The 26,699-nt window shown below is 48.1% G+C and overlaps 1 protein-coding gene across 4 annotated transcripts in view; it reads right to left on the bottom strand.

Moving 5' to 3' along the window:
- Positions 1–23,840, bottom strand: part of PMEL (premelanosome protein) — a 37,841-nt gene extending 14,001 nt beyond the window's left edge. Inside the window, exons 1-8 of one of the 4 annotated variants that reach the window (XM_029594774.1) lie at positions 23,729–23,840; positions 17,263–17,409; positions 16,482–16,628; positions 9,073–9,213; positions 8,497–8,658; positions 6,988–7,380; positions 5,925–6,296; positions 4,701–4,856 (exon numbers count right to left, since the gene is read on the bottom strand). In XM_029594774.1, the coding sequence (XP_029450634.1) occupies positions 4,701–4,856; positions 5,925–6,296; positions 6,988–7,380; positions 8,497–8,658; positions 9,073–9,213; positions 16,482–16,628; positions 17,263–17,409; positions 23,729–23,795 (1,585 nt within the window). In that variant the 5' untranslated portion in view covers positions 23,796–23,840. Of the gene's footprint in view, positions 1–4,700; positions 4,857–5,924; positions 6,297–6,987; positions 7,381–8,496; positions 8,659–9,072; positions 9,214–16,481; positions 16,629–17,262; positions 17,410–19,872; positions 20,308–20,346; positions 20,462–23,728 lie in introns of those variants that run through there. The other 3 variants (XM_029594772.1, XM_029594773.1, XM_029594775.1) reach the window with 3 other exon arrangements.
- Between the last annotated feature and the right edge of the window lie 2,859 nt (positions 23,841–26,699).

Genomic DNA, 26,699 nt, shown 5'->3' with positions numbered 1-26,699 from the left:
GATATGGTCGCATGGCGTGAAGAAAGTTGCGTGGCCTGGCACCAAGAGTCAAAAGCTTTCCAGACCCGGATATAGGACATGGAGGTGGAAGTCTTCCTGGCCTGAAGAAGAGTGGAGATAACTGCCTCCGGATACCCCCGTCTTCTCAGCCGGCACCACTCAAAAGCCAGGCCACTAAACAGAAGCGATCTACCTGGTCGAAAAATACAGGATCCTGTCGCAGCAGATTCAGCAGATGTCCCAGCCAAAGCGGGCCAGCCACCGCTAGATTGACCAAGTCCGCAAACCACGGCCGTCGAGGCCATTCTGGAGCGACCAGGATCACTGACCCCTAGTGACACTCTATTCTTCGGAGCACCCTTCCCACCAGGGACCAAGGCAGGAACACGTAGAGCAGGAGGTCTCGTGGCCACAGGAGGACTAAAGCATCAACTCCCTCTGCGCCATGCTCTCGCCTGCGACTGAAGAAGCGTGGAGCCTTCGCGTTCCTTTGAGTGGCCATGAGATCCAGATGGGGAGTCCCCCATCATGAGAAGAGGAGTGACACCGCTTCCTGGGACCGTTCCCACTCCCCGGGGTCCAGGGGTTGGCGACTCAAATAATCCACTTGAACATTGTCGACTCCCGCAATGTGAGATGCTGCCAGGCAGGACAAGTGGAGTTCCGCCCATGGCATGAGCTTGTTCATCTCCCATTGTCGCATTGTCGGAGAGGATTCTGACCAATCGACTCTGGACTAGGGAGAGAAAGTGCTTCAGTGCAAAATAGACTACTCTCGTCTCCAGATGGTTGATGGGCCAAGCAGCCTGAACTGAAGTCCATCGACCCTGCGTCGATTGCGGTCCGCACACTGCCCCCCAGCCGAAGAGGCTGGCGTCAGTCGTAATGATCACCCATTGCGGGACCTCCAGGTCCACCCACCCCCCCTCCCCCCCGGAGCAGATGATCGAGGTTGAGCCACCAGTCCAGGCTGTCCTTGGCTAAGGGTGATAGCAGCAACGGAGCCTGAAACTCCTGAGACACCGGCTTCCAAAGGGAGAGTAATGACCTTTGTAAGGGCCACGTGTGGGCAAACGCCCAAGGCATTACATCAATAGTGGAGGCCATGGAGCCCAGCACCTGGAGATAGTCCCACGCCGTGGGAAGCTGGAGGTCCCGAAAGCGCTGAACCTTGCTGAGGAGGGACTGAGCCCAATCTATGCAAAGAGAGACCATGCCCACTTTGGTGTCGAAATGAGCTCCCAAGAAGTTGAGGGACTGCAATGGAGTTAGACTGCTCTTGGCAAAATTGACGACCCAGCCGAGTGATTAGAGGAGGGACAAGACCCTCTCGCCCGCCTGCTGGCACAAGTCCATGGACTTTGCCCGGACTAGCCAATCATCCAGATAGGGATGGACCAGGATTCCTTCCTTCCGCAGGGTCGCCGCCACCACCACCAGTACCTTGGTGAAGGTGCGGGGAGCGGTCTCTAGGCCGAATGGCAGGGCCTGGAACTGGAAATGCTGTCCTAGCACCTTGAAGCGAAGGAAGCGCTGATGGTCCTTCGGGATGGGAATATGAAGATAAGCCTCTGTCAAATCCAGGGATGCCAGGAACTTCCCCCGGTGAACCACAGCAATAACCGAATGCAGGGTTTCCATCCTGAAGTGTGGAATCCTGAGAGCCCTGTTGACTAGCTTGAGATCCAAGATTGGTCGAAATGAGCCTTCCTTCTTGGGGACGACGAAGTAGACTGAATAATGGCCGGACCCGAGCTCCAGTAGCAGCACAGGGAGAATGGCTCCCAAAGCTCCAGCGGCTGCAGCATGGCTTCTTGCTTTCTTAATCCGCACAGGGAGAAGACAAACCTGTCTCTGAGAGGATGAGCATACTCTAAAGTGTAACTGTGCCATAGAATATCCAAGACCCATTGGTCTGAGGTGATTTTAACCCACTCCTCGTAGAATAGGGCCAGGCGTCCTCCAATCTGAGGAGTCAAGGAGTGGACCGGCAAAGCTTCATTGGGAGGATTTAGCAGAAGCCCCCTGGGGGAGGGCTTCTCGAGCTGGCCGTCGACCTCGAAAGGAATGAGACCAGGACTGTGATCTTGAAGAGGGTGGTCTGTGAGGGACAGGCCTCGCCTGGTGGAAATGACGCTGCCCCCTAAAATGGTATCGTGTGGTGCTGTACGTCCTGGAGGTCCGAGGACAATCCTCTGGTAATTTATGAACTTTGTTCTCCAAGCGACTTAATGAGTTGATCCAACTCCTCACCAAACAGAAACCTATCCTTGAAGGGGAGAGAGCCCAGCTGAGACTTGGAAGAAGAATCTGCCGACCAGTTTCTGAGCCAGAGGAGGTGTCTAGCCGAGACCACTGAAACCATGGATCTGGCCAGGACTCTGAAGAGAACATAGAGAGTGTCTGCCCCATAGGCAATAACCACCTCAAGCCGGTCCGCCTGCTGAGCCTCCTCTGGCGGAAGCTCTTGTGGGCCGAGCAACTGCTGGACCCACCGGAGACCTGCTCTCTGCATCAGGGAACTGCACACTGCAGCCCTAACTCCCAGGGCGGATACCTCAAAGACCCTCTTCAAGTAAACCTCAAGCTTGCGGTCCTGCAGGTCTCTGAGGGCTGCTCCTCCAGTTACTGGAATAGTTGTCCTCTTCATGACTGCTGTAACGGCAGCATCCACCTTTGGTACCTTCAGCAGGTCTAAGGACTCTTCCGGGACCGGGTACAGCTTGTCCATCACTCTGCCGACCCGCAGAGAGGCTTCCTGAGTGTCCCACTCCCTGGACAACAATTGGAGAAGCATAGGATGAAAAGGAAAAGTCATCGAGGGAAGCTGAAGGCCAGCCAGGACTGGGTCTCCCTTCTTAGGTGTCGCAGTACTGGGTCCAGGGGTATCCTGGGGAGCGTCGATATCCAATTCTGTCAGGACATGCAAAATAAGCGAGTCCAACTCCTCCTTCTGAAAAAGGCGTAGGACCTGAGGGTCATCTCCCTCCACGTGTGCCAAAAGACCAGAGTCATCCAGGTCCACCCCTGGGACCACTGGGGGAGGGGAATCAGGCACAGCCGGGCGGGTCCCCGCTGGAACTTGACAGGACCCTAAAAGAGGCCCTGGCACTGGCGGACAAGGAGGCAACCCTGGTGCTGTACCTAACCTAGGTGGTACAGAGCTCTGAGACAGCCCTGCCAGATCTGGAGGGTCCCCCAATCTGGGCACTTTGGATGGGGGCGGGGGCTAGGGCAGGGTCCTGGTGCTGGTAAAGCCTTGCCAGATATGCATTGTGCATCAGCAAAATAAATTCAGCCAAGAAGGGTTCTGGAGGAGGAATGGTAGAGGGAGGGGCAGGGAGATACCCAGAGGGCGGCTCTGCGTCTGGGAGATGAGCCGGAGTAAGAACCGGTGGTAAAGAATCCTGGTCTGTGTCAGCAGGGGGCTGCGCTGGAGCATCCGTGTGAGAATCCAAGATGGCCACCGGAGCTGACCTCCCCTGAGCCTGGCGTGTGTTTGTGCGCGAAACCGACCGCCCCTGAGGCCTCGAGGTGCCCTCGACGCCGGGGAGGCACCTGGCACACAGGCCTTCGCGTGAGAGCCTCAACCCGGGCTCACCACAGGCGCTGTATCGCGATGGACACGGCAGACGTCCAAATACCTCCGGAGACTGCAGGCAGTAAGAGAGCTGTGCTTGCCCTGCAGTCAAAACGACCCTTTTTTTTTTTAAAGATTCAGAAGGATGCCGCGTCTCTGGAACGCTGGCTGACCCAAGGAAATGACCTCTCAGGCAGCGGGTCGAGGGGGAGAGGTTGGATCACCAACTTTCACCCCTAAGGCAGCCAAATAAACCCCTGTAAGGAAGGAAAATATACAACTTACCTCCAAATGACAGAAACAGTAAGCACTATAAGACAAGTCTGCCACTGAGCAAACGTTCTGCCTGCAAGTTCTAGCAGAACATCTACAGAGGAAATCCTCCCTGATACTTTTTTTTTTTTACTTATGATACATCCAGGCAAGAGTGTCAGAGAAAGAAACAACAAATATCTCTAAAGACACTGGGGAACCGACGGTGAGACCCGATCTGCTGGAGTCAGAGAAATACTGAAGGATTACAGAGGGCGCGCCAGCTTATGAGAGAGCGCCTTCTCAGTTTTTTGCTCTGACTCCACCTGCTGGTAGGGGGGAACACCCTACAGTCTGGACTGGTCCTGGTACGTACAGGGAAAAGTTAGATTATGAGCCCTCTGCGGACAGGGAAATACCTACAATGCCTGAATGTAATCTGCGTTGAAGTGCCAAAAAGCAGACTAAAAATAAATGTGCTATTTTTCCCCAAAAAAAAACCTATGCACATACATTAACAGGTGTAATTGCATGTGGGTAGTTTTGATGGGATAATTTCCATAAGGAAAGTGTGTGCGAACCTTCCCTTTGAAAATTGGTCTAAAGCCTGGATAGTTAAAAAAAATAAAAAAAAAATAAAAATTCACGCCCAACATTGGCTGCAGGACTCCATGCTGAAGGGAGGCCCCTGAAGGTGTTGGGAAACATTGAAAGGCTGAGGAGGGTAGCATGGTAGAAGCATTTGGATTGTCAGAAGGGAGTTTGCTATTAGGGAGCCTCCGGTCTAAGGTGGACCTGTTTTAGAAGTATTACTGTCTGTTTTTTTGGTTTTTTTTAAAGGCAATGCCAGTCTGCCCTTTAAACTTACGGACGATATCCAGGGTTGCAGAGAAGGAGCCGTAGCGGTACAGGAGGCAGCTGTATGCCTGGCCTTCGGGTGCCTGGCGTTTCTCCAGCTGCAGAGCTTCGCTGGGTGCTGTGGGAACTGCCTCGGGCTGCGCCTCGCCGGTGGCTGCAGTAGGTTCTGTCAGAGAAGGGAAAGGTCAGGGAGGACTGGGGCTTGGGCAGACGAGAAGAAAAGCTCCGGCCTGCACATACCAGAGCCTGACAGTCTGTTGCCAGCTTCCAACCCCCATCTTGCCTCCTGAGCCTCCAGCCCAGTTTGGGGTTTCAGCAAAGAGGGCCCATGCTCCAGAGGCCCCAGGATCCCTTTACAACCCCCCGCGGCCCTTTAGCGGTGCTGTGGCTATGGCAGCCCTAGTGCCATCTGGAGCACCCTCCCTCGTCGGGGCTGCAAATCTAGCCTGGCCAAAGAATCGGAGAGCAAGCACCACAACCAGGGCTCCAGAGGACGTGGAGCTGGGTTAGAAAAATCAACCAGCTGCTCAGAGCCAGCTAAGCACCAAAGGCTGCCTCTCACCCTCCTCTGACTGGTACAGAGATGGGCAGCAGATTAGGGGAATGAAAATCAGCATCCAGCAACTGCTGCCAGAATTTTCTTTTTCCTGTCTGACCTTTCAGTTTCCTCCTGCTCCTTTGTACTTCTGGCTCAGTCGGGGTATCCAGGGCTGGGATCTTGCACCAGGAGCCTTCATTCACAATTAGCTGGGGATGCTTCCCCCCCCCCCCCCACCCCCTATTTTATTTGTCCTCCCAACTCACATTTGCCCAATCCTTGCAGTGTCAGTCGTCAACCAGGGGTCATGAACCAGAACCCTGCAATTGTAGGCCCTAAATGTGGCCACTAAGGGTCACCACTGCACAATGACTGTAACTCTCTCTATCCCCTGCCTCCCCCACCAGGGGCTGTGAGCACTACTTCCTCAGCATCCCCAGCCTTGGTCGACCCAAGCTAGATCCCTCTGCATGGCAGCGCACAGCATTGCCACTAAGGTAACGAGCCAACCTGAATTCAGTCTTAATTTCACCACTCATCTGTCAGCAGCAACCACCTGGCGAGGAGCGGGATGCAAGGCATGGTCTCAGTACGATGTGGCGAGGAATGAGCCATGAGCACAGGGCACGGGTCCTGGCAAGGAGCAGGGTGTAAGCATGGGGCAGGGCGCAATCCCGGCAGGAGCTGGGTACACACCTGGAGATCCAGGGAGGGCGACGCTATCTGCGGCTCCTGCTGTGGATGCCAGGATGGGAGAGTCCGCGGCTATGGATATCGGCAGGCTGGCCAAGCTGGTTAGAGACACCGGTAACGTGGTCACGTTCGCGTCCGTTGAAGATGCTGGGGTGCCAGACCCTTCCAGAGTTGCCTCCAGGTCGACTTCAGCAGGAACAGCGGTGGACGGGGTGGCTGCGGCAGCGGGTGCCATGCTGCCTGCGGTGGGTGCAGCCAAGCCAGGGGCTGAGGATGCAGATACAGCAGTAGTCGGTGCTTCAGCCGCTGGCTCCTGCCCTGTAGGAGTTACCGGCTGATCAGAAGGAGACGCAGCAGCAGGTGAGGCTCCAGCTGCTGAAGAAACAAACAGAGCCATTTTTCCATTTTTGGTTTGAGATTAGATAAAAATAAGTCCAAAGTACATTGACCCTTCTCTATGCCTCTGCCCCTGATGTTTAAAGCTTGGTGCGGGTGTTTATAAAACCAAGAGAAGCAGTAACATTTCAGTACATAACGAATAAACATGATTGCTGCCAGACACTGTTCCCATGGAGGTCCTTTTTAAGCATACTTTTCAGTTTCTATAGGTGCTTTTTATCCACACCCTTTGCCCCAAGTCTGCAAGAGAAAATACACCCGCATTTTTTTTAAACTTGCAGATACAAAATATCCACAGGAGTGTGCCATTGCTTTTTTCTGGGGACATTTTTTGCACAGAAAATAATCTGCATAGAGTTAAAAATGCCATCTCCATGTGATTCTCTTCCTCCCCCCTCCCCCCACAACAAAAACACGCCCTCGGCAATGCCTCCTGTCAAAGCACATGCTTTTAGCCACCCTGAGGGAGGGCAATATTCAGATGAGATGATTTACATAGGTAGAATGCTTTTTACCCACATTCATGGCCCTCTTAATGATTCCCCTTTATGAAACACATCTTGGCTATAACAAACTGAAGCCCCATCCTTCAACGTGATTTCTGCCATAACCCGGCTTTATAAACATACATTTTATATTTCTGCATCCACGCGCACATTGTTCTTACCTGTGGTCTGGCCTTGTGCTGTAACCAGAGCTGATGGGTCAGCGGTCACAGCTGACCCCATGCTTTGCTGTCCTGCAGGCTCAGTGGTGATCACGACAATGGTGCCTGTGGAGGTAGTGCCACAAGAGGCCAGAGGAATGGCCGCCTGCAGGATAAGCTGAGATCTGAAGGAGCCAGCTGCAGTATAAGCGTGTGTGACGGCCCCACTGTGCGAGATCAGGGTGCCGCTCTGATCCCCAAAATCCCAGGAGTAGGAGAGGTCGGCACCTCTCAGATACTGGCTGGGGTCATGCACCTGTACTTGGAAGGAAATGGGCCGATTCTGGACAAATTGCTTGTCATCCCCATCCAGGTCCATAATCTGGGAAATCTCCACAGACAGAGGGATCTGGTCTGTCAGGAAGAGGAAAAGGAAGCAGATTCACCGAGGTCAATATGAAGAAAAAAATTAAAAAACAGATAACTTATCCAGCTAAAGTTAAGCAGTTAAATTTATCAGGGATGTTCAGTGGGATAAACTTCCTGCTGAATATCCTGGAATAAGTCAGCAAACACATAAACAGATAACTTAGAAACCTAACCAGCTATCTCCAGTTAGGTTTCAAGGTCAACTGGTGATATGTACCCAGATAACCTTAACCAAAGAATATAGCCAATTTATTGGTGCAGTTGCAGAGCCCCCTACCCCACAAGCCCTTCCAACCATTTAGGACAAAAAGATATATAGGCCAGCTTAGCAGCCCTGCCCTGAGGTGAATTAAAATTGTACTGACCTCTGGCCCCCTTCTCATCCCCCCCCCCCCCCCCGAAGCCAGCCCACCCCTATCCGTTCCAATGCACCACTGGGGTTGCGGTAATAGTAAATTACTCTAACATCACCCTGAAATGCCCCTGAAACTCCTCCCACTTTTCCGGCTAAATTCTGTCCAGATAATGACTTTTCCAGATAAAATGTAGCTGGGTAAGTGGCCCCAATACTCAAGTCATCATTTATCCTGATAACTTTGGAGTTATCCAGATAACTGCCTTTGAATTTTGACCTCATAAAAAGTCTCCGGTCCTCTTTGCTGGTGAACAGGGAGGAATTGTCCCAAGGCTCAGGCCCCCCTCATTACAAGGAAAGCACTCAGAAAGAGCTGGATAATTGTAGACCTGTCTGGTTAAACATCTGCAAATAGTCACAGATATTGTAACTGCGGGGCATGGTTGTGCTGGTCTGCAAACAGTTTCCATCCATCCCGGATTCCCTGCAGTTTGTAAATGCTTTTATTAGGCAGGATCTGGAGCCACCTATTCTCAAACATCTCCTGGGGCTCTTAGATCAGCTCCTCAATGCTGCTGTCACTGCCTCTTGTGCGATTCGGTGCCGATCGTATGAGCCTTTGCGGACTGTAACCTATTCTTGTGATGTCCTACTATCATGTACAGACAGAAGCCTTTTTTTTTTTTTTTTAAAGTCTAGCTTGTTGATTTGATGCACAAGGCAAACACTACAGGGGGTGTTCCTACCAGTGATGGAGAACTGGGATGTCGCCCTTCCGAGGGGGACGAACCGTTGCCGGCCGCGGGAGTGGTACACAATCACTTCCATGGTGTAGGAGCCCAGAGGGGTATCCTCTGTGTCAATAGTCAGCAGAGACAAGGGGCCATCCACAACTTGCCAGTACTTCCCTGCAGCCAGAGCCCAAGAACATGAGGTTTAGGACAGGGTAAAGAATTACTCAAAAGCACCAATACCACCCACCCCATTCTGCAGCTTCGCAGAGTGCCTCCACACCACCGATCCGCACAGAGGGCCCCCGCACCCCACCGTTTTCCAGGGAGCCTCTGCGCTCTCACCCTCCCCTCCGGTCTTCACGGGCGAGGCCTGTACACACCTCTCTTTCCCCCAGAGGAGGACCCTGCATCACCCGCCCCCCCGCACAGGCAGTCCATCCGTCTGCTTTAACTAAGGAGGACTCAACTTAAAACACTCACAGGTCACTAGGAAGAGAGTAAAAAGCAGAGACTTCACCTGCCCCACCGCAAGCGCTGATGACTGCCCCTCTCCCCACTGCCGAGCACCACCAGGCATCCCCTTCTCACCCCAGGCCTGCCACACATAGATGAACTTGCTGCGCTTCTTCTCAGCTCCCTGCGGGAATGGACTTCCATCGGGGAACACGCAGTCCAGACCTTCTGAGGTTTCACTGGGAAAGACGGGGTCTCCAGCGGTCGCGTGAGTGCCTGCAAGGGCAGGGAGCATTATATTACCCACCAAGAAGGAAAAACCACCATCAAAACATCAGATCCCGCCGCCGCCTACCCCAAATCCTCTGCCTGTCACATACTGGGGACACTTTCAAAACAGCCCACCCAGGGACAAAGTGCAGTGGCACTTTGCGCTCGCCAGCTTTGAACAAATTTTCTAAGGGAAAGTCTGCACACATTTTCCCTTTGAAAAATGATCACGGGTCCACAGACTTTGCACCTACTTTATGTGCAGACTCAGTTTGGCTGGGGAACAGCATTCACGCTTTTGAAAATGCGATATATGTGTACTATTTCCTAATGCTGCCCAAAGCTCGCCCCCGGGAACGCTCTCTCTTACCCCAGCAAAAAGTGCATGTGCTGGGGCATCCGACTTATACGTTCAGCCAGGAGAAGGGTGGTTCATTTTCAGATGTCTCTCTTACCTCGGTAACAGGCGGATGCAATACAGTGTGCTCAGCCGAGTGCACTGGTGAACCTGTGGTGGGACGCGCGTTTTGGACGCACATCCACAACCCCCAATGCTAGATGGGGATTAGCGCACCCAAAACACGCGTCATTACTCCCCAAAAAGCTAATAGCGCTCATCACATGCAAATGCATGTTGACGAGGCTATTAGCTATTTTCCCCCATATTAAAAAAAAAACAAAACAAAAAAAACCATATGCGCCCGATGTGCACATTTTCACTTTCAGAAATTAACGCCTGCCCAGAGCAGGCATTAATTTTTGAGCATCCCAAACAAAGTGTACAGAAAAGCAGAAAATATTGGTTTTCTGTACTTCCTCCGACTTAATATCGTAGTGATATTAAGTCAGAGGAACTAAAAGAAGGACAACTTTATAAAAAAAAATTTTTTAATGTGCTGGCGATCAGGTTAGGAAAAGGGATTCACGTGAAATGGAGTGTCCGTTTTCATAACCAGCTAACAGCCAACCTCTCCTGGGCACCTGCTGCTGAGGAGGTGTTAGGGGCACTCAATTTCCCCTAATGCCTCCTTTTTACCGTGGCAGTCAATTTAAATATTAAATTGGGCACCCCAGAGAGGTCGATCCACACACATTGGGATAACTGAGCTCCTGTTTTCCCCACGCCGATATTGCATCAGCCTGTAAGCTGGTATTTACCTGGGTAACTAACTTTGAAAATTGCCCTCGTTATATGTATTGCCTGGGTTAATGTCTCATCAGGACATGCTAGAAAGGTTAAGTTTCAAGCTGCCATAAATGACTGCTGCATGGAACAGCTAGTCCTCGAACAGACAAGAGGGGCAGCTACTAGGGACGTGCAGGGAAAAATTATTCATTTTCGATTTGTGTTTGGGAGTTTTTTCCCCCATGAAGTTTAGTTTGTGGAATTTTGATTTATTTCATTTGTGTGAAAAATATGAATCAAACATTAAAAAAAAAAAATAAAGGCCACAAAAATGAAAATGGAGTCTCCCACCCACCCAGAAAAATGCCAGGGCCAGGATCCATCCCGGGCTCCACTTATCTGGTCTGGTGGGGATCTGCCATGAGGCATAGGCCCAAGCTGAAGCGTTGGACTTCCATAGGCCAAGGCCACGGTAGGTTATCATGACCTCAGCTTTGGCTTACACAAGGCTGACACTTTGGCCTAAGCCGGAGCACAGGCCTAGTCCCTACGCCAGGGCCTTGACCCAGACTGAGGCCCAATGCTGGGACCTGGTTCAGAGGCTTGGCCCCTACGCCTTGTCATAGGCCTAGGCCCAGGCCAGGCCCAAGTCCGACACCTCGGCCCAACCCAGATGTCGGCTCCTGACACCAGGGCCTTGACCCGGAGTGCATCATCTAGGCCTAGACCTAGGTCTGAAGCCAGGGCCTCACCTAGGCCACAGGCTGAGGCCAAAAGCAGGGCCCGTGGCCTAGGCCCAAGCGTGATGCTGGGGTTCAGCCTGGGCCAGGAACTTGGAACCCCCCCCCCCGCCGAACTAATTTACCTGATCCATCGGGTATCTTCAGAAGTGGCCAGGCTGGGTCCCAATGCTTGGACTTGTGCCTAGGCCAGGGCCCAGGACTGGCCTGGAGGCCGGATCCTGATACTTGGGCCTCCACTTAGGCTAGCGCCCAGGCTCAGGTCCAATGCCATTTATTTATTTATTATTTATTTAAAATCTTTTCTATACCGTCGTTTGGTAGTGCACTATCACAACAGTTTACATAGAGGCACATATCTCTCATTTTCAGTTTGGGAAACGCTATCTTACAATGTGCCAAAATAGTTTCGCTAACATGTTTCAATAATATAATCTATATGAAAGTTGACATGGCTCTTATCCCTATGTCTGATTAACTGGGTAACCATATAGGTATAGTACTTTATACTTTCTCTGTTTATCAGGGCCTGGCCTAGAGGTTGGGTCTCAACACCTGGGCCTCAGCCTAGAGTAAGGCCCAGGCCTTGGAGCAGCTACAAGCATCCAACGTCCTCTTTTTGTCTTCAACTGACGCCATCCATTAGGGTTGTGCCGGAGTTAATCAACCCTGGTACATTCATCCCAGCGGACGGTGCCATTTTGATTTATGATATACATCAAAAATTTGTTCAGGGAAGGGGGTCTTGGCCTAGGCCCAAGATGGGGTTTCACCTGAGCCCCCTTAAACAAACTTACCTGATCTGTCGGGTATCCAGCATCAGGCCTGGGTTTGGGTTGAGTCCTCAACATCGGGTCTGGGCCCAATGAATTCATTTAAAACGAATTCAATGAATAAGGTTCATTTCATTTGGAGGGCCCCCTGATTCATTTTGCGAGTACCCAAATGAAATGAATTGGCCTTATTCGTCACATTTTGCGCATTCGTTTTAATGAATACACATCCCTAGCATCTACTTTAGATCTAGTCCTCAGTGGAACACATGACCTAATGCAAGGTGTTACTGTGGTGGGGCCACTAAGCAGTAGCAATTATTATGCAATCAAATTTGACAATCACTGGAGCGAGGTCATTAAGAAAAACTACACAATAGCATTTAACTTTTAAAAGGGAGACTATGATAGACTGACGAAATCTGAAAAAAATAAAAGGAATGGTTCCTTGGATTAAAAGTTTGCATGAGGCATGGACATTTTGGAAGCCCAGATAAAATGTATTCCATGCATTAAAAAAGGTCGAAGGAAGACCAAATGACTACTAGTGTGGTTTAATGAAGAGGTATAGGAGGCAGCTAAAGCTAAAAGGGCATTGTTAAAAAAAATTGAAAGCAGACCCAAATGTTGAAAATAGGCAAGTGCATAAGCACTGGCAAGTTAGATGTAAAACAGTAGACAGGTCAAGAGAGATTTTGAAAAAAAACTTGCCACTGAGGCAGAAACTAATAATAAAAACTTTTTCAAGTATATTTGAAGCAAAAAGCTGGGGAAGGAGCCAGACTGGGCTCATGCTGGATTCTATTGCACAGTGCCCCAAACTTTTTGTTTGCTGCTTCAGCCCTTCCTTCCTGTCCCCACCTTACCCAGACAGCACTGTGGAAGACCAGAGGGGTGGGGCAGGAGCAGGGAGCCCACACAGAAGAAGTGAATGGCAGGGATGAACATCTGCTCCCTGCTCCAGCTCCTCCCCTCTGGTCCACCTCCCATCTCCACCTGCTACCTGAAATACTGGGCTATTCTCTGCTGTGCTCTGTTTACTTGGATAGTCACTGCCTCAGACCCTAGATATCTCTGCCACAGGGACTTCGGACTCAGATGACAGCAGAGTAGAGAGTTATGCAGAGATGCAGCCCAGTGAGAATGATTGTGGGAAAGGAAACGGGATGAATACTTGAGAGGGGGCAGTTCAAAAGGTGGTGAATGTTGAGGGAGGTTAGGAGTGAGTGAATGCTTGGGGGTGGAGGGAAGCACAGGATGCTGAAAATATTATGCACTTCTGCTCTTGCTGGGAGGGGGCAAGAAGGGAGAGGATTGGAAGGACATACCTGCCCATACCAGGGGAGGGGGAAGGTGGGTAAGGGGGAGGACGAGAGAGAGAGTGGATCAGGTATGAAGGGGGGAAAAAACAAGAGGGAGCAGAAGGGAGCAGAGAAAAGTGAGAGAAAGAAGATCAGAGACTGAGGAAGACAGGAGAAAGGACCCTGGATAAGGGGCAAAGTGATAGGGAAAGAGAAAGAAAGAGAGAGGATTAGGTACTGGAAAGACAGAGATGGAGAAATTACTTGGGAATAGGTAGAGAAAGGGGATGAGAGAGAAATGACCCTGGATTTGGAGGTGAGGGAATTCTGGAAGATAATGGAGGAAAAAAGGAATGAGGAATGGAGGAGATAGAGTAGGAGAAAGAGGAGAAGGAATGAGGAAAGGAGACCTTCAAGGGCAGAGAAAGTATTAAAATATCCACTCAAGGAAAGAGACAAAGAAGAAGAAACAAAGACACCAGAGAGAGAGAGAAAAACAAAAAAGGAACAGAAAATGAGAAAAAAGAGATACAAGCAGCCAGAAAATTGAGCCAGAAATATCAACAGTTGGAAACTTTTATTGCCTGATAAAGAATATTAATTCTCATCAGTATAAAATATACGGGGACACAGACCAAAGTCTCTGACCTGGATGTGTCTCTTACATAGAATTTTGTTGGCTAATTTTAACTTGCTGGTATATAATGAATTCTCTTGTATGTAGGACATACCCACCAGTATGGAGGCTTTTGCACTGGGCCCAAAAATATTTTGCGGAAGCACAACTTAAAGAATGTTCCTTTAGATATATTTTGAGAGTAGATTACTACAATTTTCCATGGAGATAGTCCACCAGACTTCTTCCCTCTCAACCAAAATGAACTTCTTACTCACTGCTTGCACTACAGGGAACAAGTGTCCCAGATTCACCCACCAGAACTCTGGTAATCTTACCTTAGCTCCCTCGTTTCCACTGACAGGAGACGAGCAGTGCTTCTTACCTGTGTGCACATCCAATGCCAGCTTCAGTCTGATGCTTGAATGTGTGGGGCTCTATAATCTCAGCTGGTCTACACATTCAGATGTCAGAATGAAGCACACACAGGTAAGGGGGGGTGGGGGGGGGTGGCAGAGTGAGAACTGTGCAAAATTTGATTTGATGCACCATGAGTAATAAGCAAATTTGAAAGTATGCCAGGAAATTTAAAAAAACTGAGACGCACTGTGCTAGAGGATTGAGGGGCAAAAGGGATGCTCAGGTAGGACAAGGAAATAGGAGAATAAGTGAATTAACTCTCTGCCGCAGTCTTCATGGAGGAGTGTATTGGGAACATACCCGTATCTGAAACATTCTTTAATGGTGGAGGTTCTGAGCAACTAAAACAAATATCTCTGACAATGGAGGATGTAACAGATCAGACTTGACAAACTAAGGAGTAATAAATCCACCGGGACCAGATGGCATGCACTCCAGAGTTCTGAAAAACTAAAACCTGAAATTGCTAACCTGTTACTATATTTAAAAAAAACAATGTATAACCTGCTCCAGGGAAGATCTGGGAAACTATAGACTGGTGAGCCTGACGTCGAAACCATTCTTAAAAGCAAAATCACTGGCCATATAGACAGACATAGCTTAATGGGGAAGAGCCAACAAGGTTTTAGCAAGAGAATGTCTTGTCTTACCAGTCTTTAAGATTTTTTTGAAAGTGTAAATAAACATGTAGATAAAGGTGAACTGGTTGATATCTGGATATTCAGAAGGCATTTGACAAAGTCCCCCATGAGAGATTTCTCAGGAAATGTAAAAGTCATGGGATAGGAGGCAGTGTTCTACTATGGACTGGTAACTAGTTAAAAGGCCAGAAACAGAGGGTAGGACTAAATGCTCATTTTTCTATCTTGAGAAAGGTCATTAGTGGAATACCACAGGGAGTGGTACTGGGACCTGTGCTATTTAATATATTCATATATGATCTATAAGAGAAAGATGAGTGAAGTGATCACATTTACAGATGACACAAAATTATTCAAAGTTGTTAAAACAGCAGTGGATTGTGAGGAACTGCAAAAGGACCCTGTGACACTGGAAGACTGGGCAATCAAATGGCATATGAAATTTAAATTGGAAAAGTACAAAGTGATGCACATATGGAAAAATAATCCCAATTACAGGTGCATGTTGCTGGATCCTGTACTGGGCATACTACCCAGGAAATGGACCTTGGAGTCCTTGTGGACAATAGTTGAAACTCTTGGCTCAGTGCCCAGTGGCCTTCAAGCAAATAGAGAAGAAATGGCTGAGAGGGGACAGGATAGAAGTTTATAAAATCATGCCTGGGGTGGAACGGGTAAATAGAAAGGATGGTCATTTACACTTTCAAATAATACTCAAACAAGGGGACACTCCAAGTAACTAATAACCAGCAGATTTAAAATAAATCATAGAAAGTATTTTTTCGCTTAGTGCACTATCAAGCTGTGGAATCTGTTGCCAGAGGATGTGATTAAGGCAACTAGCATAGCAGGGTTTAAAACAGATGTGGATAAATTCTTGGAGAAAAAAATCCATAACATTATAACCTAGGTAGACTAAAGAAAGCTATTGCTATCCCTAGGAATAAATAACAGGAATTAGATCTACTTCATGGGATCTGCCAGATACTCATGACCTGGATTGGCCACTGTTGGAGACAGGATGCTGGGCTTGATGGATCCTTGGTCTGACCCAGCATAGCAATTCTTATGTTTTTATGAAGCTGGAGGACAAACTGAAGCCTATTATTGGATGTCCCTCTGGAAAACGATAGGGTTGCAGAAATCAGCTTATTCCCCTATCATGGGAGGGAACACGTCCTGTACTTAAGGATGGGGGGGGGGGGGGTTTGAGTGGGGAATGCTCCCACTGCCACAGGGGGACCCTGGTCATAAACAATGATCTAAAGAGTTTCCAGACAGAGAGTCCATGCTGAAGTCCCATTCCAGTAGAAGGGAATATCCATTAATGGCCCTCCAAAATAACATTTTAATAGAAATCCAGCAGGGGTGGAAACTCTCTCTTTCCAAGGCCAACAAATGTTTAAAAAGGCAGCTTTCAGGAATATCATCAATGATAGCAAAACGATCTCTATTCAAACTAAGCCCTTAGGGAGATTTCTTTATCAGTATTGGTGCATGTAAAAAGAAAAAAAATGTCTTTTTAAAGAAACAGTACATAAGAAAGGCATTCCCAATGGTGTAGAAGCAGAGAATGAGCTGTTTGGGCCCTCCCTATGGGATGCAAGAGGACCTGGAGGGGGGGCTGTCAGCGAGCATCTGGTTCCCTGGGACTCACCATTTGCAGTGCGGTTCTGGTTCCACACCACCTGCCCGTCGGCAAGCACTGTCTGATCATGGGGGAACTGCAGCTTGATGGAGAAGGTGACCTTTGCACTGGCCAGCGTCGGGGCATCATTGCTCACCTCAAGCATCACCTGGCCACCTGGAAGAAACCCAAGGCCACATTGTTAGAGATACAGGGCAGTCAAGAGAGAGCCCTGGTAAGAAGCGAAGTCCCAACTCCCTTCCTGGGTGTGCAGGGCACAGACATTGCCAATGAGTTTCATCTACAATCATACAAACATCTCTCTGCTCAGACTCCAGTAAATAAAAGACACAAAAAAGCTCACACACAAATGTGCAATTAAAGCAAATGGCAATAAAAAGATATTTAATTCACAAGCAAGTTTTTTTTTGTTTTTAATTATGAGCATTTATTCCTTTCTGCAGTGCATTCCCGTTGCAGTCACAGATAATTAGAGGAATCACACACATCATGACAATAAATAAATGTTTTATTTATTTCGTTATTTTATCTGAAAAAAAATGGCCAGAACAGATTACAGCATAACATTCATAAAAAAAAAGCACACAAACAATAAAAGGATGAGGCTGAATCAGCTGCTTAACTCTCCCAGGGTTGCTGAGGTGTCAGACCATTTCTTGCCTTGCACAGACCCTCATCCCCGCTCCCATGCTCAGAGCTTTAGTCTGAGCCAACCAGCTCGCAAGGTAGCCCAGATTTCCTAATCTAGCCATGCCCCCTGCAATCGATGGCCACAGGCCCTTGGACTCACCTTTCCAACAGTCCCTCTGCCTGGGGTCTCCATCCTGCCAGACTGGGTATAACTGAGAGTTCCAGCCCTTGAAGGGGGCAGGCGAAGGGGGCTGCTCCTGACTTTGCCTGCTTCTCCCGCGTCCTCCTCTCTCCGGTGGCCCTTCCCCTGTGGCAATTCCAGGGAGGGAAAAAAAAAAAAAAAGGAGTTAAAACAGTAGTGTTATCCTCAGAACAGCATTTCCTGCTTCCTGAACTGCGATTAGGATTGAGGTACACAGGGAGCTTAAAGTGACTTGGACCAAGGTCACACAGCCATTGGCCAGGCTGGGATTAGACCTGAGGCAAAGTCACACCAGAGGAGTACAACGGCCCAAGTCTCCCACACTGGCAGGCTGATGCAGCAATCTGGACTTTACAATGCTGTGTGCTGGATGACTTTTTTTTTTTTTTAATTCCTGATGCAGCAAGCTAATGATATGCTAATGCATTGGGAGTTTAAAAAGGGCCAATTGTCTGCAAAATGTACATTTAGCACAGGCCGAACACTATTTTAACTGAGAAAGGGGAGGGGTGAGGCATCCCTGATAGGCAGATCAGCTCCAGGTAAGCTACCTGGCGAGGTTTGCCTCTGCCACTTAGCTAGAAAAGTCAGAACTTATCCGGCTATCTGGCACAGTTTGCCACTTCGTAACTGGACATGTCGGTACTTATCCGCGAAGCGTTGTTTGACATTTTTAAATTTTTTTTTCTGTTTTTTACTAGTTTTAAGTGCCAACGCAGTAGCATTGGAAACGTAACTCCATCTCTGACCCCAGAGTTGAGTGTCCAGCGCTAGGAAAATCTTGGCCGGGCCAAGGCACCTCATTGCATTGGGGAATAATGCTTAATGCCCTCATTTGCATGGGTTTTGCCATGCGAAGGTGCTAAGTATTACTCCCATTTTACAATGCCCATTTTGTGGGCGTAAAACTCCTTGCAGCCTTGGCAGTAAAGTTTACGTCCACAAAGTGAGCATTCAAACGCGGGCAAAGTTGTGCGATGGCCAGAACGCGCCTTTCTGCATCGACCTGTGCGAGCTGGACGTTCCCACCTAATGCAACAGACTTGGGAGACAGGTGGCAGCAGCTCCAGGGGCCTGGCATCCATGTTGCCGAGTTGGCCAGTGAAGGCGCACACCACATTTCAAGACCACGAAGGAGGAGTACCGGGGTGGAAGGTCACTGCTCTGTTTTCTTCTGTGCCAGCAATGCCAACAACTTCAAATCTCATTGTGATCGGCGGCAGGAAGCGTCGCCCACGAAATGTGAAGCTGCTGGCAGTGTCAGCGCAGAAGAAACCACGCAATGGCCTGCTGCCCAACAGGCTCAGTTAGCTGCTGCAGGCAAGCCGGGTGGCAGAGGGGATTCTGGGGGGAGGGGGGGAGAGATAAGAAACAATTGGGAGAGAATGCTGAGGAAAAGGAACTCGCAATAGAGGAATGTAGATATTAAAGAAGGGAGGAAAAAGCGACAGGAGGGAGCGAATGCCGAGGAAAGGGAGCTAGCAGCGGAGGGGCAGATGCTGAGAAAGGGAAGGGAAAGCAATAGCAGGAAGCAAAAGCTCGGGGAGGGAGGGCGAGCGATGTAGGGAGCAGATGCTGGGGGAGGTGGGAGCAAGAGGCAGGAAACAGATGCTGAAGAAGGGGGAAAGGGGCCAGAAGCAAATGATGGGGGGGAAAAAAGGGCGAGGGCAGGGAGTAGATCCTGAGTGGAAAGGGGGGGGGGGGGGGAGAGAGGCAGGAGGTAGATGGTGGGGGGAGGGGGGGGGGAAGGAGTGTAAGGATGGATCCAGAGATAAATGAAGGGTCGGTGGAGGCGATGGGAAAGGAGAGGGATGAGATGGTGGTGGAGGGGAATGGGCAGGTGAGAGAAAAGTGAAGTGAAAGGGTAAGTGGGTGGAGGCATGGGGCTGATACCGAGGAAGAGGATAGGGGCAGATGGGGAAGAGAAATATAGAGGGTGAAGGATGGAAAAGGAGAAATTATAAGGATGAGATGAAGGGAATGGGAGACAAAGAAAAGGAATGGAAGTGCAGGAGGGAGGGAAAATGAAGAGAAGGGGTAAGCGAGGGAGCAGAGAGCCATGATGAGAAAAGTTATGAAGAGATGGCAATGAAGGAAAGAGATATGGAAGCGGAGAAAAGAAGCGGGAAGGGATGGCAAAGATCCCACAATAGAGAGAGAGGGGAAAAAGACTGGGGATAGAGGAGAAGGGGTGGGGGGAGGGAGAGAAAGGACTGAGGATGAGGGGATAAGAAAAGGAGGACACCGGATTCGATAGGGGGAAGAGGAACCCAAGGAGATAATAGAGAAGGAAGGGAATGAGAATTGAAGGGAAGAAGAATGGAGAAAGGAGAGCATGTAGGAAGGGAGAAGAAAGCGGAAAGAGAAGGAAGAGAAATTATTTACTCACAGACAGAAAAAAGGAAGACAGGACTGAAACAGAAAGGAAAATGAGAGAAGGACACCAAAAGACTGAGCAGGCAGAGATGACAAAAAAGGAGGAGAAGCAGAAAGATGAGAAAAAAAAATCTAACTGCAGGCACACAGGTTGGAAAATTATTTATTTTAATGTTGGCAAGGGTTTCCTACTTTGCCTCCTGTAGTTAGTAGCTGGTCAGGAGCGAGGGGCTTCCCACAGGCAGGGGAAACCTTCGCATTCATCCCTGCTGTCACCCGTGTGAATGAAAGGACCGAGGGAGGAGGGGTGGCAGCGCTGAAAATCATCCTCTTCAAAGCTGTTCCCCTTTCACAGCCCTGGGAGCGTCCGTCCCTGGGGACGGAGGGAGAGGGCGATAGTTAAGGAAGGCACTGGAATTTCTGGTTCCTTGCCTTAGCAGTAACCAAGACACTGCACTAGCCCTCCTGGAAACAATTTCTTTTTTTTTTTTGTTTTGCTTTAATATTCTGCCTTTCGTGACCCCTCAAAGCAGACTGCACTCAGGCCCAGCAGCGGGTATTTGGTCGCTGCTTTCCTGAGCCTTATACTGGCCAGCGTCACACATTGCTGCGGCCATAAGCCTCAGCCTGTCCGCAGGAGGCCTCGCGTTAGTCTCCAGAAAATACCTCGCCAGCTTCCTTCTGGCGGGAGCGACCCCTCCGGCTGACTTTTCCCTTCCGGAAGAGTCTCAGGACGCCATGTGACTGCACACATCGGCTTGTGCCAGGGGGCTCCGAGCAAATGCAGTCACACGGTCCTTCCAAATCCTCTCTGGAATCTTGCATGTGACTTTCAGCTGAGCCTTTAACTTTTATCATTTGCAGCCTTGGAGGAGATAAGGAAAAAAAAAAAAAAGGGGGGGGGGAAGAGACATCCCATTCCCACACCCCTCCCCCCAAATTTCATACCAATATCTGGCGCAAAACAGGGTGGAGTTAGCACGAGTTTTGAAACTTGTGAGCAGTGACTCTAATTGTCAAGAATTCAATCCTGGCTACTTCCCATGTGGGCATCTTTTGATACGCATAATTCAATGATCTAAAAAAAAATACACACCAAAAAAAAAAAAAATCCATCTAAAATGAGAGTAGATCTTCAGTTCACTCACCTGACCTGCTTGGGTCAGAAAGAGCTGAGCATTCTGGCTACAAACAAGAAGGTTCCCTAGGAAATGCAAATATCAGTCAGGGAGCAGGTTCTAGCGAGGAGTGACTGTCCAGGGAGGGGAGGAAGAATGGGGGCTAGGAGAAAAACACATCAGAGCACTGCCTTGGAGACTGAGGATAAAATGGAGCAATAATCCCACCTTGTCACTGCTCCTGCTGTGATTTCCATCCTCCTCCTCTATACATTTCAAGGCTTGTAGAGGGTGGGGATCACGATAGGATCAGTGAGAACGTAGGAGTTTTGCTATATTATTTTCTCATTTTAGCCTCTTGGGTAGATATTTGACGACTTACCCGAATAAATTCTAGTTGGATAACTCTTTATCTGGCTGGCATTTAGCCGGATATGCTGGGGGCATTCCTGGGGCAGGTGGTAGGCGTTCCGAGGAGGAGCAGAGTTAGCCGGTGAACCGAACTGTCCAACTCTGGCCGTGTTGCAAGACAGGTCTAAAGTTAGCCGGGCATACCAGTCCAGCTAACTTTTAAAATAACCGAGCACCGCTGAATATACTCGGTTAAATAAACCGGATAGGCTAACTTATCTAGCCGCTCAGCAGCTGAATAGGGACCCTTCTGTCTCCAAGTCAGCAGCCCAGCTATATTTTGAATGTGCTTCTCTCCCAGCCTCCATCCTGCCTACCTCCTTAGTCAATCGCATCTCTCTACAAACTATTCCCTCACTAATATTTACATTTCCTAAGGAAACTCCTTTAAAGTTTGCAGCCAGAATGTTCAGCCCTTTCTGACCCAAACATGAGGTAAGTGAATGAAAGACAAACTCTCTTGCATTTTTTTTTTTTAAGATCCTTGATTTATGAATATGTGAAAGATTTGGGAATGGACAGTAGCCAGGGTGGAGTCTTTGATGATTGGCACTACTGCTCACAAGTTTCTAATTTGTTCCACTTCAAACTCCTTTTTTTGTGCCTGTCACCATGTGGCCAATATATGCGCACATAGTTTCCTCTATCGGTATTACAAATTATTCCCCCATGGAGCTGCAGTCTATAAATGCCGTACCAGGACCCATGTCTGCTTCCTCCTAAAAAGAACAGGTCTAGGACTCACCATGCTATGTCTCCTTGGAGTAAATCCAGGAGGAGGAAAAATAGGCTAACATCTGCCCCTCAACTAAGGAACTGCCTTGCCTACCAGTCAACTTTTTCTATTCTACACTGATCTCTGCTCAGATGCCACAGAAAAGGCAGTGAATCTCGCAATCTGCACGTCTTTTTGCAATGGAGCCAGGGTGGGAAGTGTATGTTGAAAGGTACACCCTGGTCATCGAATAGATTTATTACCTCACAAAAGCACTATTTGAGTATTCATGCAAAATCCCTACCCCCTAGCAGTCCTGGTTGTTGTCTGGGTCCTGAATGTACCTACTCCATCCAGCTCTGCAGGAGCTTCCCTGGATTTTGCTGCAAACACAGATTCAGTAGAAAGAGCTCTCTCACTGACTGGCAGAATGCTAATCAAGGAATTTACGGTATGAAGCAAGTTAGTCCAATAAAAAGGTATTAACATTTTTTGTTGTTTTTTATTTGCTAACTTTGTATTTCTGTGGCAGAATGCAAGTCTGGATGGTGTTCTCCTGGGGCCAAAGGGTCACCGACAGGCCAGGTTCTAAGAACACATGCAATGACTGCTCATCAAGGGGTCAAACTGTCCACATTGGGAAAAAGTCCACAGATGCATTTAACCCCAGGCAATTTGCACCGATTTATCAAAGTGAAAGCATGCGTGTACTTTGGGCTTTGAGTCTTGCCGTGGCTACTTGGACGTTTGCAGCTGCTTTTTCTGTTTCTTGGAGAATAACAGCATAGGATTGAAAATGCGATCTCCGGGTGTCATTTCCTTCCTCTGACCTGCGCATTCCGCCGGGAACGGCTCCTCTCGGTGCCAACTAAAAGTTCGCCCGTTGTTGAGCAACGCACATAAATGTATTAAGGTAGGGCAGTTTGCAGAAAGTCAGTTAAGACGGGTTAAAAAGCATGCAATCCGTAGCTTTAAGTATCAGTATTCAGATGCCTACAGAGATGGTGTGGACTTCTTGGGGAAGGTTTTAAAGCACTCCCAGCTCTGGGAAAATTACTCCATTCCACGCCCAGCTATAAACGTTTAGAATAAATAGAGTCACTTCTGCAGGTCACAGGCATGAGAAACTACCGGTAACAACTTATTAAACACAAGGACGGCTGCAGTACCGCCAGCAGTGAGCTAACCAGAGCCACCAAAAATAGAGTGAAAAAGCTGTGTTTTACAGCACATCAATTCCAGGAGATGCAGGGCATAGAGTGTATTATTATTATTATTATTATTATTATTATTAATGTCATACAGAATGAGATTTGCCAATTCATGGACATTTTTTTTTAATGGTAGTCTGCCACACTTTTATTAACAAAAATAACTTCCCAACTTTTTTTTACTGACACCTTTTGCATTGTTGCCATTTTTGTGCACAGATGGACTTACTATGCCAAGATTGTACTCCTTTTATACGCCGAGCTGTAGTTCCCGACTATCACGTGGTACTGCCCCAGAGAAGCTGACCCCACAGCACCGGAGGCAAGCCCCTTGCTCATAAAGTTTTCACTGACATGTCATGAATTTTTTTCTTTTATTTAGCTTAACAAGATAAAGCAAGAAGATATCTTGCACCAGAAAACAAAGACAAATTTTCCCACCATCTTTTGGCAGTCCAATAAACAGAGATCCAAGACTCTATAGTCATGAAATTATTTTTACATGTTAATTTTTTTAACTGTTAGTAAACAGTTGGCAACCCTACACAGAATACAACTTTGGGTGACTGGGCAGGAGGTAAGAGGGTACTTACTATTCTGAGCAGCCGCTGCAATCAGGAGAACCCACAATATGGTCATCCACCACCAAAGCCCCTGCATCTTCCCTTCCAATTCAGTTCTATAAGCCCCTCAAACTTCTTCAGGACCTCCAGAACCCACAGAGCTCAGGGGAAAGAGGGCGCTATAAAAGAGGAGACCTCATTTGCATAGACTCGCCTACCTGCAGCTACACTGTCAAATACTTGTACATTCCACTCCAACATGTGCTGCCGCCCCCAACAGGAGAGTCAGTGTGTGATGGTGCTGGGGGATAGTCACGAGTGAAAATCCTGCCTCACAATTTTAACACACTACTACATTATTCCTGCACACATTAGCCTCCACCAAAAAAAAAAAAATTTCTACTGAGAGTCTTGCAAATGCTCAGCGCTGGATAGCAGTTAGGTGCCCAGTACAGTTGATCAACAATTCACTGTCATTTACCATTCAAAGGTTTCCTCCCTTGTGATTCAAAAGGTGTTGTTCTTAAGGACCATCCAGAGAAAGAAGAACCTTATACATGGGTGCCAGCACCCCCATTATCAAGCAAACTCCTTCACTATGATCAGGAAGGGTTTATTTGTGTTGGGTTTAGCACCTCCATTAATTGTGAAAAGTTGGCTCCGTTGAACTGTTTTACTGCGTGAGCATTGGATGGTGAGGTATAAGGTCCTAGGAACTTGAAGTTTCAGAGTTTAAAGTCATACTTTACATAAGTACTTTGGGATGTGGAACTGCATGCAGGTGCACCATAGAAGTCGCCATGGCTCTGATAGAATGAGCCTTAACATAGCCCCCCCCCCCCAGTTACCGTCCTGCCTAGTCATAGCAGAAGGAAATGCAGTCTGCTAGCCAGGTGGAGAGAGTCTGTTTAGTAACAGCCACACGCAGCCTGTTAGAGTCAAAAGAGACAAAGAGCAGGGTAGACTGTCTGAGGCCTGCCGTCCAGTTCAGGTAGAAGGCCAAGGCCCTCTTACAATCAAGTATATGCAGCGCCCTTTCCCGGTCTAGGGAAGAAAGTAGGCAGGATTATGGATTGGTTAAGATGGAAATCTGTCACGATCTTCCCTAGGGTGGGTTTGCAGAAGCACCCTGACATGGAAATACCTTGTGTAGATCTGATAAGTCACCAAGGCAATGAGCTCACTGATTCTGCACACCAACGTGATTGCCACCAAGAATATGACTTTCCAGGTCAATGGAACCCAGCATCTCAACCTTCAAGAAAAGACTCAAGACCTGGCTGTTCACGCAGGCCTTTCCTAACTCCAACATTATTTAACTTCCATCAATCAACACACCTCGCTAGCAATCTCATTATCAGCCACCTCTTACAATGTTATTATTTGTAATTATCTGATCTTCTTTTTCCCTCTTTCTCCAAGTTCTATATTTCCTTGTTACATGTAACTGCTTTTTTCTGCACTATTGTTCAAGTTGTTAAGTTTATTATAATTGCACCCCTGTTTCTTGTGAACCAGCATGATGGGACTATCGTCTTGAATGTTGGTATATAAAAAACTTAAATAAATAAATAAATAAATAAATAAATAGTCCTCAAATTAGAGCAATGATTGACCTTTTGGTTGTCAGTCACTGTCACCTGCTCTTTTCTTTGTTTGGAAGAGATGCTCATGGTGGTCCAGCAAGAAGGCATCTACCACCCACGCATGGATAGTGCATGCAGAAGGGAGAGGCACAGCGGCACTAGCAGTGATGTTCAATTGAAATTCATCAGCAGCAGAATGATGTGCGGCAATTAATTGTACTGGACCACAACACTTTACAAAACAATTAGTTTTTTATTCTGTGTGTGTGCACAACAGTTGTGCACAAGAGTTCAATCTCAGAGTGAAATGTTGATTGGAAAACCCCGTCACGGCCGTGTTTCGTGTCAGGCTGCGTCAGGGGGACCAAAGTTCAAAAATTTCTAAAAGCAAACAAAGTTTATGCAGTTATTGTGCAGTTTGGCGGGCACATGAAAAACATATAATTAATTGAAGTATCAATGAATAGAGGACCAAGACACGGAGATAAACACAGTGGTAGTCGTATACAACAACAAGGCAAGTGACTCAAAGCATGAAGGGGCAAAACAACTCATTGGATGGCAAAATAAAAGGATTGACCGGGATCAGTGAACCCAGTGAATATAAGGATAACCTGATATGAAAGAAGGGGAAGGGATGGGAAAGGGGAGGAGGGGAGGGAGGGAAAAGGAGGGGGGAAAGGGGAAGGAAAGCGGGAGAAGAAGGGAGCGTAAAGGGGCATGGTGGAAAAAACAAACGCGATTGAAAGATGACTTACTTGGATTTAAAGAAAAATGGATAGTTGTCAGCTGACGTCTAGAGACAATTCTTGAATTGTTGTTCCGTTCCGCGATGGTCCCAGCGATGGAACCCTTCCACTTTACGCAGCTTTATTAATACATGAGAAAGTCCCTGGGGACGTCACTGTTCTGAAGGTATTTCTTTCCTCCTCGTTGTTTCAGTTGTTTAGAGTCATTGCGATTTTTATGCCTTTTAATACGTGATATTCTGAAATTTTGGATTTTTTTTTATAGCGTTGCTTCAAAGCCTTGTTGCCACAGTTTTGCCGTGAATTGAGCTGCAGATTCAATTTCATTTTCAAGGTATTACACATCCGGGTCCTCAAGTCACTTAATTGTCTAGATACATTCATCATCACATCAACCTCACCCCCTTTTATCTTTTTTTTAAATTTTTTAATCTTTTGTCTCTAGATGTCAGCTGACAACTATCCGTTTTTCTTTAAATCCAAGTAAGTCATCTTTCAATCGTGTTTGTTTTTTCCACCATGCCCCTTTACGCTACCTTCTTCTCCTGCTTTCCTTCTCCTTCCCCCCTTTTTCCCTCCCCTCCCCCCTCCCCCCTTCTCCCTCTTCCCTTTTCCCCCTCTTCCCTCCTCCCCTTTCCTATTTCCCATCCCTTCCCCTTCTTTCAC

The sequence above is a fragment of the Rhinatrema bivittatum genome, chromosome 3 (genome assembly GCF_901001135.1).
Source record: "Rhinatrema bivittatum chromosome 3, aRhiBiv1.1, whole genome shotgun sequence".
NCBI classification, from domain to species: Eukaryota; Metazoa; Chordata; class Amphibia; order Gymnophiona; family Rhinatrematidae; genus Rhinatrema; species Rhinatrema bivittatum.
Note: the sequence above shows the minus strand (reverse complement) of the source record. Positions and strands in the feature narration are given on the sequence as shown.